Consider the following 21,254-nt stretch of genomic DNA (forward strand, 5'->3'; position numbering starts at 1 on the left):
AGCGCATCAGCAGGAACTTAAACATATTTCCACCACCGTTATTTTCATCCTATTTCTAAATCTCGAACTGAGATTGTTATATTCTAGCAAGAAAACATTCTCTCAGGTCGAAAGGCGGGCCTATTTTTGCTTGTTTTGTTTCAGGAATATTTCCCAACATATTAACTCTCCAACTCATACCTTACACTTTTTCAATTCAGAAAACACATAGGAATTAAAAACACATAGAGCATAGGAACCAGCCATTTTGATCCTACAAACGATATTCTCAGGGATGAGTCAGATTCCCACTGAAAGGAAGTCTTTTTAAAGGAATTAAAAACCCAAAAATAAGTAAGATCAGCCAAAGTTATGAACAGCATCTGTATCACTGAGAACAGAGAGGAACCAGTCACAAAATTCATTAACAATATTCAGTGCTGTAGATTGCAAAGGTTAAAAATTTTAAGGAGCAAAATGGGAAGAAAACAGGAATGTGCATATTTGTTGCACAAGCCCAGATTGTTTCCCTTATAAAACCCTCTATTTCCAGGCTTGATACTTGTCCCCTAAACATGTGATCCAGGTTGAAAACAGAAATAAACCCCCTCAATGTATGAACGTCATAACATCAAAGAAAAGTAGAAGATACGTAGGGAAGATTTCCTTCATGCAGTTACTATCTACATGTAAAATCTCATTACTGATGGAAAATTTTTACCCTCAATTTTAATGTGCCTTTCTTTGTAAAAATCAGCTGGATTATGTGCTGGTTTTCGCTGGGGTAGAGTTAAATTTCTTCACTGTAGCTGTGTGGAGTTGTGTTTTGGGTCTGTGCTGGAAATGGCGCTGATAACTCAGGGATGTTTTAGCTATTGCTGAGCAGAGCTCACACAGCACCAATGCCTTTTCTGTTTCTCACCCCACCCCACCAGTGAGGAGAACGGCAGGGCACAGAGAATTGGGAGGGGACATAGTCAGGACAGCTGACCCCAACTGACCCAAAGGATATTTCATACCATATGGCATCTTACTCAGCATATAAAACTGGTGGAAGAAGAAGGAAGGGGGGACGTTTGGAGTGATGGCATTTATCTTGCCAAGTCACCATTACATTTGATGGAGCTCCACTTTCCTGGGGACGGTTAAACACCTGCCTGGACCATGGGAAGGGGTGAACAAATTCCTTGTTTTGCCTTGTTTGTGTATGCAGCTTTTGCCTTCCCTATTAAACTCTCTTTATTTCTACCCATGGGTTTTCTCACTCTTCTGATTCTCTTCCCCATCCCATGGAGGGAGGGAGCAGTGGCTGTGTGGGGCTTAGTTGCCAGTTGAGGTTAAACCAGGACAAGTAATACCCTTAGGTGGTAATTCCTTTCTCATAGGCATCCCCCTTCCCCCCCCAAAAAAAAAAGAATAAAAGGTAGGATTATAAAACAATTAGATTCTAATCATTAAATATAGCACCAGTAAAAGAGATGTAAATTGGTCTGTGAGCACACAAAGTAGCCCATTTTCACATTTAAAGGGACAGTACAAAAATTTCTACAGTTCTGCTTTTAAGATAGAAAAGCATTTAATTCATGCTCTTTTCACAGAACATCCTTTTAATGTTGTCTAGAGTGGCATAGTGATTACTTCTGTCTTCCATAAAGCTGTATTATGTACAATTTGGAGACCTTCAAGAACAGAAGAAAGATTTGTGCAAACAGAGGTTATCTCAACATGTAAAGCCTTCCCTCCTACCTTGTCATCCTGGGAGTCGGGCTGGAGAAGACTGTGTTGCTGAATTGCCATCGGAGGAGGAAGTGGTACAGCATCTGCTCCCTCTTCACCTTCCTCCTCTCCACAGCTCTGCATGCCTGAAGAGGATGACTTGGACAGAGTGCCACTGCTCAGCCCCTCATTTCGACCTCTCTGTAAAAAACATCAAGATATTCAAGCTCTGATATCTTCTCAACAGCATGAAGCTTGTCTTAAGTCTGTTATATAGTTTCAGCCCTCTCCCAAAAAGTCAAGATGCTCCTATAAACACAGCAGGATCTCCTCCTTAACAGAGGGGGAAAATGCAAATGCCAAAGACAGTTTTCAATCTTTGGTAAAAGCAGACGGATTGAGACACTAAGAACAAGACATTCAGCTTGAAATTTACTATAGGAAAGCATTATCAAAGCCATGCTTTCTTTCCAATTTCAGTTCTGTAATCTTGCTATGTATCATAGGAAAAAAAAACCTGCTATCGCTACATGAAGTATTTTGTTAATTATCCTTTCTGTCCCCCACAAGGAACTATGATTTCAAGTACCCAAAGTTTGTGTAACCGATCTTGCAGGATAATTCATCTATCTTTACAGGAAGACAGCATAGATGGTTATTGGTTTTTCCTGACTTTAAGGTTTTCCCCTCACTCACAGAACTGCAGAGTAACAGATACTTCCATAACAGTGCTGCAAGTGCAGCACAGAGGGTCTCTTTCTACAGCCTGACATCCAAGGACAGAGGCATTCATTGCTCATTCCTAAGCAACATCTCTCAACTCACTATGCTCCAAGTCTCTAGTCTCTTCTTTCCCTAGATTCATTGTATAATATCACTAATGTTCCAAGCTTGTAGCAAAATATGTTGTGAGGAAAAGAAAACAATGCAACACATTAAAAATTGAGGATCTGCATGGTAAGTACCAAAACTGGTAGTCACAAGTCAATCCTGGTAAAAAGGAATAAGTGTATAGCATGCATCTAGCTCTGCCCTTGGAAGCAGTAAGATGACATTTCAGCCTGAAATGTTGGTTTGTAACAAAAAAGAATTTGGCTCTTGTCTGCACCTAACTGGAGGTTGGCTTTGTTCATACAGAGTTCCAGGCTTAGAAGGAGGGGCACGTGCTTGTAGGAGGAAGGGAAGCCCTCAGTAGATGTTGTTGGTGGCAAAGTTTGGAACAGTTCACAGTTTTCCTCCCTCCAATGAAAACTGCCATGCATACTATTTGACTAATGGTAACTACCTTTTAATTCAAAGGGTCAGTAATTTTTCTGTGTTCTGACTCTTAATCAAGGTGTAAATACAGCTTTAAGCAGCTAAGCAGCTCTCCCAATATCTTCCCTGACCCATCAACAAGAAAAGGAGAGGAAGTACAAAATGACCTGATTATTCCCAGACCTTGAAGCACCTTTGTTCACAAAGGCGCTTTCTGAATTAGGATAAGAGAGCAAAGCCAAAGAACAACTTTTTACTCTCCCATTTCTCTTTTTCAATTAGAGACCCTTCACAGAGCTTAACTAACACTCTCAATGCAGAGGGCACAAACTGTCCCTTGCACAGTACTTATGCAGAGTATAGTAGTCAACAAAAATGAGCACAGGGCACATACTACTTTGCTCCACTGCTGGACAGTCAACTGAGGAGACAACTTTCACCTGACAACATTAGTTCTTTGAAAAATATAAAAACAAGTCTTGGGAAGCTGCCCTGAACACTTACCTCTTCAATGGTTTCGTCTTGTGGGGTTGCTGCACTATCATCAGAGTCCTTCTGAGAGCCTGCATCGGCACTTTTACGAACCTCTCTACTCTTCTTATGCTTGTGGGCCAGTTTTTTGACATGCCCATCTGCTTTTCCACTGCTAAGGCGCCTCACAGGACTGGTAAGCCATTTCCTCAACGTGTTGCCAGGGCGCTTGGGGCCTGGGGAGCTCTGAGCACCAATCATGTGGGCCTGAAGTGATGTTACTGAAGCAGGAGGACTGGCATCATTGCTGGAGACTGAAAGGGAGTCTGGAAAAAGAACAAGGAGGGCATTTTAAAGCTGAAACACAGGCAAATAAGAAACAAGGTAAATGGATGTATGTGATAACAGATATCAGATTGGATGTACGGACAAATCAATCAGATTATTTGGAGGTAATCTGGCCTTTAATGACATTACAACTATCAGTGTACATGCTGCACGTGGCTGTCCATAGATAAGCTTGTAACAGTCAAGCTTCATTAAGTTGCTTCTGCCTCAATTATAATTCATACTTCCCACTGCTGATACTTATTTGATAGTGAATTATACTTTCCATATGTCATCTAACTTTATGGAAGGATATGCTTGTTTTATCTTTTAATGTTTACTGCTTTGAGCAAAGACATGAAGGGTAACTATAACTGCCTAAGTAAATAATTTTTCAAACACTAAATTCAATTACAAATGCTCCAATTACTTTCATTATTTATTTATTTACCCGGCCCTTGGGACAAAAGGAAGAAGAAACCAGAAGAGAGTTAAATGTCTGTCTTTTGCTTAAATCTTCTCAGACTTTTGGCTTTGTTTTGTTTGCTTTTTAAAAAGGCACAGAGCAATGTTTAAATGCCCACTTGCTGAAATCTCAGGATCAGCAGTAGTTCTCAGCATGACATGCTTGAAGTACTGTAATGAAACAAAGGATACACTTTTCTCAAGTCACAGTTAAATGTGCATGAGGTCAAGAATATTCCCACCGAGGTTCCTGTCACTTGAACAGGACTGTATGCTTACAGTGAACCTTCACTGGTTACCTATTGTGAGACTAGGTTTCCTTTTTCCCCATGCAGCACAATGCTTTTCCCCCCAACAATTCTCTTTTCCTAAAAACATACTTTTTTGGCAGGGGGGGAAACATTCTTGTAACACCACTCCTATAAATATTATTTACCACTAGGGTATTAACAAGATTCTCGTAGGTTGTCAAATATGGGTTTTTTTTCCCCTGTGCGTGCACATTTGCAGACAGATAGTTTACAGAAGGATGACATAAATAATGTTTTGTTGAATGTTTCTACGCTGGGAGTTAAATGCAGTGCTTGTATTCCTTCTTGAAGCTTGACACAGATGTTCAGGTCACCTCGTCTGGCAGCTTTTCCCTAAGAGGTGCACTGCCAGTCTGACCAGAGATAGTTTGAATTTTGCAGAATAATATGGACACACTGATGTACTAATACACTTCATCATAAACACCCAAATATTTTGATCCATGCACAAGTATGTGAGTCTGTTCCGTTTCCACAGAGCACTAAGCGTAAATCATGGTTTGGAACAGAGATGGGGAAAGAGACACAAAACATGAAAATAAGAAATTAGGGCTTTTTATTTTTCCTGCACTATTCAAGGGCAGTTTCAAAACTGTTCCAAAAAGGGCATCCTTTCCTTGGAATCCCAAATTGTGTTCTGTCATGCTGTTTGCAAAAATTTTTCTCTATTCCAATAAAACCCATTGCATGTCACTATTAAGACACACCAGTTCTCATGCCAAGAACATCTGTAGCTTATAGCGTTATGAACACGTACATAATAATTGTGTTAACCACCCCTTTTCATTGCTTCCATAAAGCAGAAGATAAACTTTATAAAGCATACTTTCAGTCTAACAAGCTAGCTGCTAACACTTTAAAATCAGGATTCATCTATAGAATTATCTTCTAGCCGTTGTGCACACAGGTAGGGAGAGTTCCTCATGTCATTAACCTGGTTTCAAGGCTTTAAGTAATGGGTACTACAGAGCTACACCAGTTTGTCTCTAAATCATGGGTTAGCAGTGCTACAGAATTGCCACATTATTTTCTTGTTGAAGTGGAAAACATAAGGAAGAAATTAATTACTTATAACAATGGTTTTCAACTTGCAATCCGAGTATCCCTCAAGGCCCCTGGATTACTGCTAAAGGGTTATCAGCACATATGCAAGAAAAGCAAGCTTACTAGAAATCAGCGTCCACATCATGACAGATTTTTTACTTCATTAAAAAAGAAAGTGATCTGCTTATTAAAAAAATTCCAAACAAAACTTGCAACCATCTGCAAGCTCTCCACAGGAATCCAAACAATCTCCTATTAAACCTCTGTAAGAAGTCAGATTGACTATTCTTTCACCAAACTTAACTTTACCTTTACTCTATCAGGCATTTTAGTTGTTATCAGATGCCTTGTTTCAGAAATCATAGGAAACATCAGTTGATGGGTATTTCAATAAACAGCCCTCTGCTAATCTGCTAGTGTAATACAGAAGATGAGAAAACGGTGCTGGTGTTCTTGTAAATAAGTTTTTTAAAGCACAAACTAAATGACTTGTTTTCAAGATTCCAAAGCTTGAAGATGTTATAAACACTCAGCCAAGTTTTTCTTTCATTTGTATATATTTTTCTGCTCAGTGATGGTTCATACAAGGTTCCTTCCATACAAATAAAATAAGAGAACATTCACTTGTTTATATAAGAAGAAAAAAATAAGCCTTTGCAGAAGTTCACCATATACTGTTTTGTATTTTTCTATCTGTTGCATTTTTTTCTGATTACTCCTTTCTAACAAAAAGGCAGCATGGTGGTGCAGTAACTGATTGCATAAGATTTACTTTTATATAAACATTCCTACCTCTAAGCATGTAACATGCCTGCAGTTAATAAACCCATTTTTCTTTTTATAAAAAGTGTGCTCCACCTCCTCAAATTCTCACACATCCCTTTGACAATCTACACTTACCAACTACCAAATTTCTTTTAAAATCAAGCAGTACAGGGCAGAGCCCCTGAAACTGTGGAAGACAAATATTTTAATTTGACTGTACTTTTGTGGTACCACTCCTGATCTTAACCCTAGTTGGCCAAGAGTTTGTGGGCAGGGGGAGGGAAGAGAGCATGAAATACATACACTCTGCTCAAGTGAAGAGGATCTAAGAGACAAAACAATGTTAGCTAGACATGTTTCGCAGCACATACTTTAGCCATATCCTCCCACACAACATTAGTTTTCATTTGGTGTGCAGCATGTAACTGCTTCTTATCTTCTCTTCTGCATGATTTAATATGAAATACTCACTGGAGTATTATTAGGGCTTCAGGGAATCATAAAAGCAGACATAGTGTAAGCAGTACACCAAAATGATAGCACTGTTCCACTTTGCTCTTTAAAGCATGAAAGCTCCAGGGGAGAAGGAAAATCACAGAGGTTGGGGACCTCTGGAGATCATCTAGTCCATGCCCCCTGCTAAAGCAGGCTCACCCACATCAGGGTGTATGGGATTGTGTCCAGGCAGGTTTTGAGTACCTCCAGAGAAGGAGACTCCATGACCTTTCTGGGCAGCCTGTTTCAGTGCTCTGCCACCCTTACAGTAAAGTTCTTCTTCATATTCAGATGGACCTTCCTATGTTTCAGTTTGTGCCCGCTGCCCCTTGTCCGGTCACTGGGCACCACTGAAGAGTGTATGGTCCCATTCTCTTGAAACCCACCCTTAATATACTTGTATGCATTGTTAACACCTCTTCTTAAAATAAATAAAAATACTGCATTGCCATAAAAGCAGCAGCCTAAAGATCATTTTTTTTAAAAACTAGCATTAAAAAAAAAAGAGGTTTAGAATCACCAGTGTTAACCTGAATGGAATACCAACCCACTAGCTTCTTCAGAGATCAGACCTGATTTTTTTTGCCCCTCTTTAAATTTGCAGAAAGCATCCCCACAGCCTCATAGTTGAGTTAACACTCACTAGAAATATTCCATGCTAGTATTTTCCAGTGAGGCCCTTTACCATCTATTTTCTCATCCCATCCCAGCTGACAGGAGTTCAGATTCTCAAATTACTTACTCCCAGGACCCCAGTAACAGTCATGTACAAAACCTAGGTGCTCGAGTTCATACATTTATGTACAGGCATTGCCAGATCCAAGCATTAGGGCATATCAAATCCAATACAGGCGTTTTCAAGAGCACCAAAAGAGCTTTCACCCTCCCTATGAGAACAGCCACATGGCTGTGTCTTATTTCTCCCTGTCCCATCACTATATTCTACTGCTGTCTATATAGGGATACAGACTTGGTTTGATTACCATGCTTGGGATTGTTTACATTAAATTGGCTTTGTTTCCTTTATGACTACACAGAAAATTGTTTTTCTAGGGTTGCTCAAGAATATTTTATCACTAAGACATGCTAAAAGGAAAAAAGGAATATTCAGAATTCAACCAAGAACAACATGGAATTTTAAAACCAAAACAGATGGAAGAAATTTGGGGTATGCTAACCCCAACTGTGTTTCAAGTACAGCAAACTTTCTAGTGAGCATCAGATTCCCGTTTAGAAAAAGATAAATGCAACAGATGGACATCTTGGAGAGAAGAAAAACCCAACACACATATAATGATCACACACAGCAACAGCAATCCAACAAGAAACCACTGAATTAATAAAGTCACTACTTGTTCAAGTAAAGAAATTTTGCAATTCAATAAAGTATTTTAAAAAACCTAATGGATGGGTTTTGTTTTATAATTCATAGCCTCAATAAGAAAAGAAGGCATTTAACTGCCGTTTCTCGGAAAGTAAAAACCACATATGTTGCTCTGGTGGTGAGGTCAGAGAGTTCATTCAGAGTCCATAAATATATTTTTGAAGCTAAAGGGCAGGCAGCATGGGTTCTGACCCCCTCAAACTAGGAGATAAAGTTACCTGGAACAAACAGGAAAATTTTGAAACTGGAAGGGAAATGGGAATTCTCATTCTAGTCCCAGCTTTTTTAACACTAGAAACATGCACATCTGTGATTAATAAACTGGTTTTTTCCCCTAAAAAATAAATCAACCATGTTAGGCTAGTTGATGACTTGAAAGGCTCTGCTTCACATTAACTATTTCCATATTGCTGTTTTTTGAGTTTTAGTGCAAGGGGCTACAAAAACCCTGACTCTTTTACCTAGGGAATCAAACCAAGTCTGTTTAATGTCTGCTCTGCACTTCTAAACCCAAAATGCTCCAAAATAAAAAATAAGAACATTGTATCATCTCTGGATTGTGAAACAGAGATGGGGCAAAGACTGAAAAATGGAGCAAAGCAAACTTAGCAACCTCAAATAGCATGTCACACTTCCACTGCAAATCTGCCATCCACCATGAATTTTAAGGACCACCCCCCAAAAAACAGCCTAGAAAACCCATCAGAAGCAATTAAACAGCTGATCAGTAAGATTTGGTGCATGTACATTATCAGTATTTGGGGACAGGAGCTGCTTGTTGGTCAAAAAACAGAGAGCATGACCTACACTGATGCACTTGCAAGTTTAACATGCAAGGTGGAAACAGGTCAAGTTCAGTGATCTCCCAAGCCCACATCTACCTGCAAACACACACACTCCAATCTGAGCCAAGCCAACATATCATCAAAGAAAGCAAAGATAGTTTACAAGCATCTAATGACAAAAGCCCAAATGCCACCCACATACACAGTGATCACTTGTTATTAGATGAGATGAGGAAAGTTTGAAAAAAACAGTGCAAGGATTATTTTAGTCATGGACACAGTTTCTGCCTGGGAACTGCTTTTGACATAAGAGGTTATCAATCTGCCATGTACAAGACCATTCAGATAATTTTGTATGTATCCAGGAATTTTATTTCTCTCCTGCTGGGTATCCTCTTTAAAATAGCCTCACTGCCTATTTTTTGTAATCCAGTACTGGAATAGACATCAAAAGGCATTAGATGTGTTTCAACTTTTAACAAGCCAACATAAAAGCAGTCACCATTTAAAGACAATGCAGCTTAAGCATTATCAGGCTTGCAAATGGGGTATTTCCACCATGCCCTTTGGGAAGCAAGAATTTCATTCGTGAGGTAAAGTAATATAATTTTCATTAAACTAGCTTCCTAAAAAAAAATTTAAAAAAATCACGAAATGAAGAAAGCTAGTACTCAATATATGAAAGGAAATCCCTCAATCACATTTGTGTCTGGAATGACACAAACACACTCAGTCTTCATCTCTGGTCAGGAAAACCTTTCCTGTCTTTTATTTCAAGTTACACACTACACTGAAATACAATTTTCTAATGTTTTCAGTGTGTGAGTAGACAAAGAGTTCAACTCCTTAGCATATCTTCCCTGATTAATGAGTTATCTGTACTAATTTTGACTGATACAGACACTAGTCCACAGCATTTGGATTTACATGTATTCAATAATTAAGTCTTCCAAGTCATCAAAAGCTGATTACGTTAGTATCAGATAGACTGGAATTCTAAGCTTGAGGTTAGATACTCTTAAGCTTCTCTTAATGAGATAGGAAACTGCCTCACAAGCAATTAAAAAAAGCCAACTCTCCCCCCAAGACAGAGACTGCCATCTTAATGACTCCAAAGGTCTTTCTGATATTGAGAAAAGTCATTCAGCAAACATATTTGCAACTGTACTAGAGAAAGGAATGAAGAAAACTGATTAAGAGCAAAATGGATACACTGTTCATCTGAGTTAAAAAATTATGAGCATATGCCTGAAAGGTTTAATACGGTCATGCTACTGATTTTTTTTAATATCTTCTCTTGCCTTCCTACCTCATAAATGTAAAACCAAGTTTTTGTAAACCAAGGTTTTACATTTAAGCTTTTAAACAGTTTTACGTGCATTATAGAGCGTACACAGAGGGAGCCGCAAACACAACTGCTACCTAGGAGCTAAACACCAACAAAATTCAGATGGAAAAAATCCTCCTCTTAAAAATGTTGGACAGTTTTGCATCCACACTTGTTTGGTGTTTTTTTTTCTTTTTTAAGCAGAAAGAAGACATGATATTGTGCCAGAAAAAAACTTTCCTAGGTTAATAGAAGCAGTTCTGTTTGTGCTCCCTGGAATTCAGACCACAGGGATATAAAGTGCCTAATCTAAATCTTGTATACTGCTACAAGCACGAGGCAGCACTACAGAAGGGGAGAGTGGACTTTGAGGGGCATTTCATTCTTTGCAATTAACTGTTTCTCTCTCCTGTTTCTGGAGAGAAATACATTTTGTGTCAAAAGTAGGAAGCATTAAGAGTTACTTGCACTGCTGAAGTTTAGTTTCACAATTTGTGAAAACCACGAGTTTTTAATAGATTAAATCTCAGCCTCCCTGTACACAGCTTATATTTTAACAGGCAAGTCTGGATTTCAACTCTACTCCTTTGGCCACCTGTTTGTTCAGATCTAAAGAAGGCTACATCCACATGCCTGGCAGGACACACCCAGGACGGATTTATGTAATTTAGCACTGTTTCTCAGTTAAGTTCTCACTCTATGTCAGTGCACTGAGCCATCCCCTCTACAGATCAAAGCGAGTGCCCCAATTATTTTAATATGATTATTTCACACTGGAAGGGAGAGTGTATTTCTTCTAACCATTAACTGCACAGAGGCTTTGCGAGCTTTTGCATAAGAGCTAATGAACAGAAACTCATGTTCTAATTTTCAAGTATTCTCCTTTTTGGGAGCAACCTCCAGTGAGTTCTCTCGGGCAAAACTCTAGGGCCATCAGCCAGTTACTTATCTCTTGTATTTCACCTGGGCCTCCTGTTACATGACATAATTTTACATCACTGTGAAGGAGCACATAAGATTATTTGCTCTGCAGACCTACAATATGCAAGCTTTTCAGTGACAGATCTAAGTTACATACTAACTCCCCCTCATAGGGGCTGACACATACTGTGTAATTCGGAATATTAAGGTGACACCCTTCCTTTAGTTGTGAAACTTCTTCAGTGCAAACAGCAAAAGAAAATTAGAGTAACACTGCTTTTCTATATTAGCAAACAGGTTTTCCAAGAGCAACAATGTATTTTCCTTATTTTGCTTTAAGTACAGTAGTTTTTAAGATCAATTACTAACGGAGATGATTCACAAAGACTCAACTACATCACTCATTTTCAAAGCATGGGTATTTTGGAGCTTTACTGTGGAGATGTGAATATTTTTAAAAGTTTTCATATGCTTTTTTAGCTAGATGCCTAGCATCAGGTATATCCAACTACTTTAGGATGACCAGTGTAGAAGATCAGATGAAGGCACGGTCCAACTACACTTCCCTCCTGATGAACAGATGCAGCAGAACCATTGCCAGAAACAACTTACAGGCCCAGGGCTACTGCCTCCTCACTATGTTGAGCTGAGAAGAGCTATGCACGGCCCTTGGCTCCAGCCTGTTTCCCATCACTGCTGCTGCTCATGAGTTTAAGATCTCGGCACAAGAAGCTCTTTGAGGGCACAAGACAGCTACTGAAGCAGTGGGAGTTGGCAGCGTTAGCTCCCTTCCAACTGCTCCACAGTACAACTCCCTGCCTTTGACAAAACCAAGCAGCTAGCTGGTACAGAGAAGTGAAGTCTGAGCCAAAGAAGGAAAAGAGTGAAGGCAGAAGCTTTGGGCCTGGGCCTTGTAGGCAGCACTAGCGCTTAAGACACTAGACAGAGTTTTGACGACTGCTGACAAGCTACTGGCCTCGTGCATGCTGTGTGCACCCTACTTCCCAAGAGTCATGCTGCACGATGTCAGCCCCAGAAATGCGGCTCTGCTCTCGGTGGAGAGTTGTAAGTCACATCCTACGAATGGGAACTGCTACTGACAAGATTCGTGATAAGCAGTTACAGCTTTTAATTGGGGCAACTGCACAATTAATTCTGCTCATCTGTTACGGAGCTGTAGGGGTTTTATCATCTGCTACTTTAATTTTTGCTGCAAAGTAAATTTTTGCTCAGAAATGGATAAAAATAAACTCCGGTCCTAGAAATATAGCTCTGAAGCAGCACAACAACTCCTCTGATATGCTTTGTGCATCAGTCCAGAAGAGGAAAATTATGAACAGATATGAAACAAATATGTCCATATCAATACAGATAACAGAATGGCCAACCAAAAGGGGGAAGGGAAAGATGCATTCAGCAAACCCTCAGCTCTATTGAAAGTGGAGAAAGCTGTGGAGGAAGGGAGGGAGAGAAGCACGTCTGCAGAGATTGCATTAGGAAGAATCATGATCTCTGATGTTATTTAAAGCAATACATGCCACGCTTCCCTGTGCAAACGTTCAGCAACGCAGGGCATACCAATGGAAGGAATTTATCCTATGCAGATTTTAAAACACTCTCCACCACTTCAAGAAAAAGGCTGTATACTGCTAAGATATTGCAAATGCAAGTTTCAACAAGCCTGATCTCAAAAGGAAGGAAGGGGGGGGACACAGTTCTACTGCTGCACTGTTGAAACTGGGAATACATACATGGATAGGGAGGAAATTAGCTTCCACCACTTACATAATCAATATAAGCAAGCTTCACAATTATGAAGACAAAAAACAATTTATACAATTTATAAATTTACAACAATTTATAAAATGCTGAGCCAAAATTACTTCTTTTCTTTTGTTCAGAAGTCTGAAAAAATTTAAGCAAGTATAACTTCTGCCATGTATTTAAAAATTAGTGACCTCTAGGAGAAGATGAAAGTAGATGCATTTTATTCTCTCTCTTTTCCAAATGCCTTAAAAAATTCCCACCTATAAGAAAACCTCCAAAAATTCTCTAGTAAAACTGAGAGAATATATGACAAGTCAATAAACATACTTTGATACTACTAATTGCTAAGCATATCCTTAAGTGTAAAGTTTATAAATATAAAGAGATAGTACACACTATTAATATTGAGTTACAGACACAAATAATCCAAAAGAAATTATGACTTTATCAAATTTCATTAGTTTTAAACCCCCAACTTATTAGACTACTTGTACTAAAAAAATACTTGTTTCCTGTTCACATACTGCAGTTACATGTTAACCTAAACACATATACTAATCCAACAGCAATTTTAACAGTCTTTTTTCCTTTTCCCCCATCCTCTTGAGTCAAAGCAGAAGAGCTCATTAGAACAACTAGCAATTGTTTGAAGCCACAGCTTTAGCAGCAGCTGTACAAACACATCAATCTGAAGTTAGGAACTCTGACATAAGCTTAAGAATAACAATATACTCATACTGTTTAGCTTTGGGGCTATTACAATAATTTTGGTCATTTTCTCTTTCCAAATGTTATACTGTTTTAGCCCTCAAAAATACATTGAAAAAGTAATTAAGGGAACTGGGAAGAAAGATGAAATGGCTGAAATAGTGACAAAAATGGGTCATCTGAAATTCCTATACATAAAAAAAGATGTTGCCTCCTTACCCAATTAATTGATAATAGTGGTAGAAATGAATTGTACTAACATTACTTTGCACTGTAAAACGTTGACCTGTTTGGTGCACACATTATCTGGAGCATTACTGAGCAGAGTGAGGCCCTTGCAGCCACGCCACTGCTTTCAGCCTCCCCACTGCGTAACTAGATGACTGTAGGTGATGACAGACAACTTCCTCCGAATGCAATCCCACCTCAATAACTACATTATCAAGAGCAGACTTAGATGACAGTGATTAGAAACTGAACTGGTCTGATATTTTTTGTCTTCAGATGGAAATGTAACCTGAGCAATGCGATGAGAGCACACGTGATTTTAATAAAGGTCAGTCACACTGGAAAGGGTTTTTTTAAACAAACTCACAGTCAAGGTTGACTAGCAGATAGCTATTGAAAGTCATAATACCAAACTGCTGCAGAGATGCCTTTCAGGATGGAGTATTTTAAGGGATTAGGAAAGGGGAAGATACTCCTTCAATAATTCACCAATCTTGACTAAAGATGGAGTTAAAAGGGAAAGATAACTCCTTGTTATAAACTCCTTGGTATAAACAAGTATTTTAAACTATAATTATTTTAAAACTATAAGTTAATGGAAGATGTGACATTTTATCTCAATGTGCAATTCAAATACACTAAATACTACAAACAGAATCACTGTGATGTTCATTAACTTGATTACAGTCTCTTCAGGAATAACAAATGCACTACTCAATTTTCTTTGGCATGATCAAGCCCATATCTTGTACACACAAAAAGCTACATTTTGTCATGCAATTTTTCTGTTGTTTTTGTTTCCTTCAACTACTTCCAATAAAGCCTTAGGATGAAGGTGATGTTGTCAACTGCCTTGTCCACCCAGTCATCTAAATTCTGATTCCTCAAATCATTCCTCAGCTCCCATCCATCTAATATTACCCAAGTGGCCACAGGAAAATGATGTGACAGGATCATGGGAGAGATATCCAAAACTGGTTTGGAAGCAGGAAGCAAAAGGTAAAAAAAGGTTTAAAAAAAAAAAAAGCAGCAAACGTCTTCTGAAAGGCAATAAAAAGATAAAAAGGCAAAGAAATAGAATTCTTATTACTTGCTTTAATTAGACATGAAGCAGGGGGAGGGAGGGAAATCTGTATCAATAAAAATAATTTCTACAGAACAATAATGACTGCTTGTTTAAGTTACAGACTCAACTGTAAGCCTAAATTTATGGACAAATAACTTATCTGGAGGAAACAAAATAAGAAATTTAATTAGCTTCTATTCATTCTTCTACTAAAAAAACCATTGCTTCTTTTTGTCAAGTCCCCCGCACTTCCTACAATGCATCTAGACAGCTGATCTCTATGCTGCTCTCTTCTTAGGGCAAAACTATCCCACGCAGCTTATATATTGGGTGGTGTGGCTTTTTTTAACCACTCATTCAAGAAGATTGACTGGAGGTGTCCAGTTCCATGTTCAAAGCAGGATGGAATATACCTATATCACCTAAATTCTGTTCTCATTACCTCTCTCCCTGGGAAGCCTTCTTGATATTGACTGCTCATTTTTCCATCATCTTTTGGAAAATCTAGTAATTCTTCACTAAGCTTTTTGAATATGCTTCAGTAGCAATACACAGGAATAGTCATCTTAGCAAAATCAAAAAATGCTTATCTATAAATACTTTCTTCTTATTACAGAAATGGAGTTACAAGTCCTTATTACATGAAGATTGTATTATAAACCTAACTACATTTCTTCTAGAAAAGCATACATTTTCCTATCATATCTTTCAAAAAAATTCTTAAAACTCAGAACTGAATAGCTGGTTTGAGAAAGAGCTGGGGCTAAAAGAATCACTTTAAAGTACTCCATTTTCATGCAGTACTTATACAAGGTCAGAGTGGAAAGTGTTGCAGTGGAGGGAGTAGACTTCCAGGGATTAGAGGCAGAAGGCTGCCTGGGGCTAACTCCATACACATCTCTGATCCATACTGCTGCTCAGTTTTGGTTTATTTCACAGAGCAGGTAACCCACCTGAGAGCTACAGAAATGGCCTTTTCAAGTGACTAATAAGATATATTCAAATTAAAGGAGAAAAAAATAGGAGTAGTTCAGATGAAAATATGGGTAGCTGTGGATCTTATCAGCTCACTCAGAGCAAAAAACCTGCGTATCAATTCTTCAGGTTCACAAGCAGGGATGGCAATTACAAAAGGACATCAATATCTCTCTTGCATAAGCTCCTATACCTCATAACGTGGAGTTTGGTTGTGGGGATTTTTTGTTTGTTTGTTTGTTCGGTGGTTGTTGTTTTATTTGGGTTTTTTGGGGGGTGGGGTGGAGGGAGGGAATGGTACGGCATTTTCTGCAGGATGAAATCTCTGGTCTGGCTGCCTGTATGATTGCTCATGTTGGTGCACAAGAAGCAGCTGGATCCTATGTGCAAGCACAGGGTAAATAAACTAGCAGTACCTGACATGCAGCTCAATTTTTACTAACTGTGAAACAGCACCTTCAGCTAAGTCTCTTGCAAGTCCTGCAGCCTAATGATTCAGAAAAGCCATGTTGCAAGAACAAGTCTGTAAGGACAGAGAGGTCAGGAAAGTAGTTCTTTTGCATGTGTAACTATATAGCTGATACATGAGCTCTGTTTCAGGAGGATTTTTGTTGCATGCTCTTTGTGGAGATGGAAAGGCACACACAGCACATACTTAACAGCTTCCATCTGTATTCTAAAAGAACAGACTTTCAAAGTGTAGTGGTGAATCTATGCCAAGAATTACACCAACCCATTAGTAATAACTGGACTCTCCCACTGCATCCTCTGAGTTCAGTCCTCAGAGATTCTTATCCACTCTTGGACACCATTTGTTAACAATTACTTACAGTAAAAGCATCCTGTTTTATGGATGAATTATTTCTGAGGCTTGATATATCATAAAATGTTATGAAAGGGGAAAAAGATAGTTTGATTCACATACATTCTTTTAAGCAATCTATGACACATATAATGAATGTATTTCTTCAAAGCTAAATGAGAACTCCCTCTACTTTTACAACCACCTTTCCTCCTTCAAAACCCAACCCCCAGATGGTTAATAACTTCAGAATAAATTTGGGGTTTGTAGATTTATTCCCTGGATTTTATCCATGAGATTTGCCTCTCAAATTTCCCAAGTGAAATACAGACTCACACAATCCACATAGGGACTGAAACACATACATCCTATTGTTTCTTCCAGCTCATAAAGTAACTGAAAAAATATGTTATTTTCAATATTCGGTTGAAACTACTCAACACTCTCTCCAGCCAGATAACTGTAAACAACTTTAATATTCATCTTGTCTTGCTTGTCTCACATGCAAAGCATTTTTAAGTTACAGAAATGGGTGGAATTACCATGAGAATTGGTTTCCTCCTACCATCACCACTGCTTTCTCCAACTGATGTCAGATAAAGGCAAAAATACAATACTTATTTATTAGTTTCAGTAGTTACTTGCCAGTTCATTACTCAAAGACCTATTTTCTTTCTCCCTAAATCTGAACAAGTTTTTCTTCCTCAGGCTTGATGAATAAGCAGAATAAAAATTCAGATAATTTAATTAGAGCGGGAATACATAATTATTAATTTCACATCTATTCTAACATTTTAATGAAAAATAAACCAAACTTTTAATTCCTTAAAAAAAAAACTTTACATCTGCTACAAACAAAATCATGCACTAGAGTACATTCTGAGTATTAAGCCTAAATCCCAAATCAGCAGTTTTAAGTTTGCAGTGGTTAGTAATACTACAGATATAATTTTTTACTCCTTTCAGTTCAAGAGATGGCACAGTTACAGTTATACTGGGGCATCCAAATAAGCTTTGTTCCTCTATTATGAAAGGCTATTGAGCCTCCTTATGACATGGTCTGTATGCACGGACATCTGTTTTTAAGACAGAGAAAGGGAACAATGAAGAATGTTTTTGAAACCATGTATGCTTGCCAAACAAGACTTCATGTCTGTCTATGATCTTAATTTATGGTAATAACAGAAAGCATCTCACTGATCAGGATGGACTACACCCAGTACTTTATAAAACACGTTTTGTAAAAATTATTTGGAAGTAAAAAGCTAACCACTGCAGCACCAAGAGTTCAAAAATGAAGCAAAGGAGATACAGCGAAGACAGGAGAATGCAAAGCAACAGAAAGGGGAGAAGATTGTTGCTGTGCCATTAACAGACCTCCAGTTGATTAGGCAGTTACAGCTCTGGGTGAGGACTTGCTGTAAAATATTTTGCTGAGGAGCATTCCACCTATCAGTTACTATTTATAATTGACTTCTTTCACCCCCACCTCCCTGCAAGATACTCTGTACTTGTTTACTTCCAAAAACTGGAATAACTGCTGTTAAAGGAAGTGATTGTGCAGCACTGAGGGCTACAGAGCAGCCTTCTGAGAACACAGCTCTATTGCTGGGATCAGAGATGACAGCCTGCTAACATTAACTCCCACTGGCTGGTACTCTGAGGCCCCATTACCTTTCAAGGAACTACTGAGAGATACTGCCATCCCACGACGTGCGACCCTATCTTCAGAATTCTGAAGATAGAAAGATTACTCTGCCTTGCATCCTTGATTTCATGTTTGCAAGCCTTCCACCATCCTCCCTCTCCTCTCAGTCCATCCATAACAGCAGTTTGGATACTATCAAATAACACTGATACCTTTTGGAATTTATTTTTAGTATATGCACACAGTATACAGCAACAGGTATGTTAAGACTTCAATCTAGCTGCAAACAGCTGGATTATAAAAAGAAGTCATCCCAACAGGTGCATCAGCTCCAGAAACTGAAGGTTAGCACTGCTTTGTCCTGCAGACATTTCCGACATATTAATGAGAATCGTACAAACTTGTTTGTCAGCAGCAGACGAAATACCAAGCACAAGTATTGTTTCCAGTTAAATTTACAAAGGAGGAATGGGAGAAGACCCAACAAGAACTGAGTTTAACATGAACATCTTTACCCTCACACCTCTGAGCTCCTCCAGTCGAGACTGGAAGAGCACAGTTTTCCTTCATATTACATTTCAGAATCAATACTGCCTCTAAATAAATTTCACACAGACAAATTTATTTCCCAACTGCTCTTTCTTTTCAAGTCCTATTCCCCCAAAAGCACTACTTCTCAATAACAATTTAACAGAAGTGATACATGTTAAGTAATGTAGGATTTCTTTGGTTTAGCAGCAACATTCTAAGAAAATTTCTGCTAAGCCCTTAAAACAAAATACTACCATTAATAATGTTTCACAGAGCAAGCGTTACCATTTCTCATTTCCCTAGTTCAACTAAAAAAACTCCATAAAGTAGCACATGCATTTTACAAGCTTTTCCTGAAAGAGCTTACTGTACAGCACCTCAGCAGTTTACAGAGCAGATTCATTCCATAACTGCTCCCTTTCCCATACAGGTCCTTTCTGTAGTATTCTGTATTTTTTGACTGGGGTCAAAGGGAGGGGAGAGTAGAGGAAGAGAGAGGAGAAAAAAAAAAAGCATCCTACTAAACTCCTGTGATTTGAAAACATCCCCCAAACAGCCAACCAATCCACCTCCCCCTGCCCATTATATCTCTATAGCGCCTATTTGTACCTAAGTCCAGGATCCAGTATTTACAGCCACTCGGCTGCCCGTTGCCGCAGCAGGTAGGATTTACTGAGTGAAGCGATCCCAGAGTGTCAATCTGTTTAATCCTGTTCGGCATGGTGGGGAGTCAGCTGCTCCGATACCCACAGCTGACAAATAACCTACTCGTCTGCACCCCAGGGATGGGTCACAGCTTCTCCTGAAGACGTTCACCCAGATAATGCTACAAGCAACGCCATCAGAATGAGGAAGTTGTTGTTATCTTCTCAGTCTGGTTTAGACCCCTGCCTGCCGTCAGAGCAGCTCCTCTCTTCTAGGGATGCTCTCCTCTGACTCACTGAACACAGTTCCAGTCTTTAAATTCACATGTGGGAATAGCCAGATGCAGCAGATTACACTCTACCGTAACTATCCTAATTGAGGCTCAAGATGATCTTAAAAAATACAGCAAACCACGAATTTTCCATCTCAGCCTTCAGAAAAGATGCAGTCTAGTACCCCTACAAAGTTCTATAGTAACCGGAATGCACAAAACCAACCTCTAAAACCTCTTTTTATTTTACACTGTGTAGTTTTTCATGCTTTAGCTAAAGCCATAAATACAAAAAGGATGGACATTTTCTGGTCAGCTAAACCATGCAGTGCTTTCCGTGGAACTTTCATTTTCTTTGAGAAACAACATCTTCTCTTGAGCCTTGTTTGTGATAGATTAACTAACTAACTAACTAAATAAATAAACCAAAACCCACAATACTAGAAAATTCACAGGTTTTGATAAATTAATTTAAGATCTTGCCCTTGTTTAAGCTGCACTTCAGATCTCTTTCACCTCTAAGCTAATTTTCTGCAAGATAAATTTCTAGTTCATTAAGCTGTCTTTCTGTTCAGTAAACTGAAACTGCATGTATTTTATTTTTTATCTAAGCATTCTTCACCTCGCATGCCACAAAAGCATTTATCTATAAATATTCATTCATGGTTTTGATTTTTTTTTAGCTATACAAACCCAAAAAGGATGTTTGGTTTCTTCCCCTGAACGCATCATCAGATAATTTTAAAGGACCTACAAAAAGCTACATTCACCAGATAAACAGCCAAACCAAGAATTAAGTTTCTGTGAAAACAGAAATTAAATGCTTTTGTTATACTGTCATGAAAAAAGAGCCCTAAAATGAGATTGAACAAACAATACTACAAAATACACAAATATGTAGAGCATAAGAAGAAAATAAAGCAGTAAGGGGGCTGCCAATGATAACAGCACAAAGAAATGCACGTATTGTGAGAATAAATAGGAATTTTATGCGGAACTCAGAGTGTATTTGTCTCCCAAAGTCAAAGAAAGCTTATCATTAGCACGTAACACAAGTTGTTACAGACACCTTATCCCGTTTGCACTATTGAAGAGCTGTGGTCACCTTCCACCGGAGAATAATGTTTTGCTTTCTAAGGAGAGCCAATCTAAATTCTGAACCAGTTTCTCTTTCACATCCTCCTGTATTGAAACCATTAATTCTGATTCTTGATCAATTTTCTTCTGACCCCAAACAACCTCCAAATGACACAATTCCTAAGGGGTGGGAGGCATTGGGAAGAGGTGGGAGGGGGCTGGGCAAGGCAGAGGAAGAGGTGGGAGGGGGCTGGGCAAGGCAGAGGAAGAAAAAAACCTCTCTTTCTTC

General features: G+C 38.7%; 1 protein-coding gene across 1 annotated transcript in view; it reads right to left on the reverse strand.

Moving 5' to 3' along the window:
- Positions 1-21,254, reverse strand: part of TRIO (trio Rho guanine nucleotide exchange factor) — a 255,846-nt gene that overhangs the window by 31,657 nt on the left and 202,935 nt on the right. Inside the window, 2 exon segments of the mRNA XM_051799299.1 lie at positions 1,726-1,896; positions 3,457-3,749. Coding sequence (XP_051655259.1) covers positions 1,726-1,896; positions 3,457-3,749 — 464 coding nt within the window.

The sequence above is a fragment of the Manacus candei genome, unplaced genomic scaffold (genome assembly GCF_025592945.1).
Source record: "Manacus candei isolate 608988 ecotype Guabito, Panama unplaced genomic scaffold, ASM2559294v1 h1tg000049l, whole genome shotgun sequence".
Taxonomy (NCBI): domain Eukaryota; kingdom Metazoa; phylum Chordata; class Aves; order Passeriformes; family Pipridae; genus Manacus; species Manacus candei.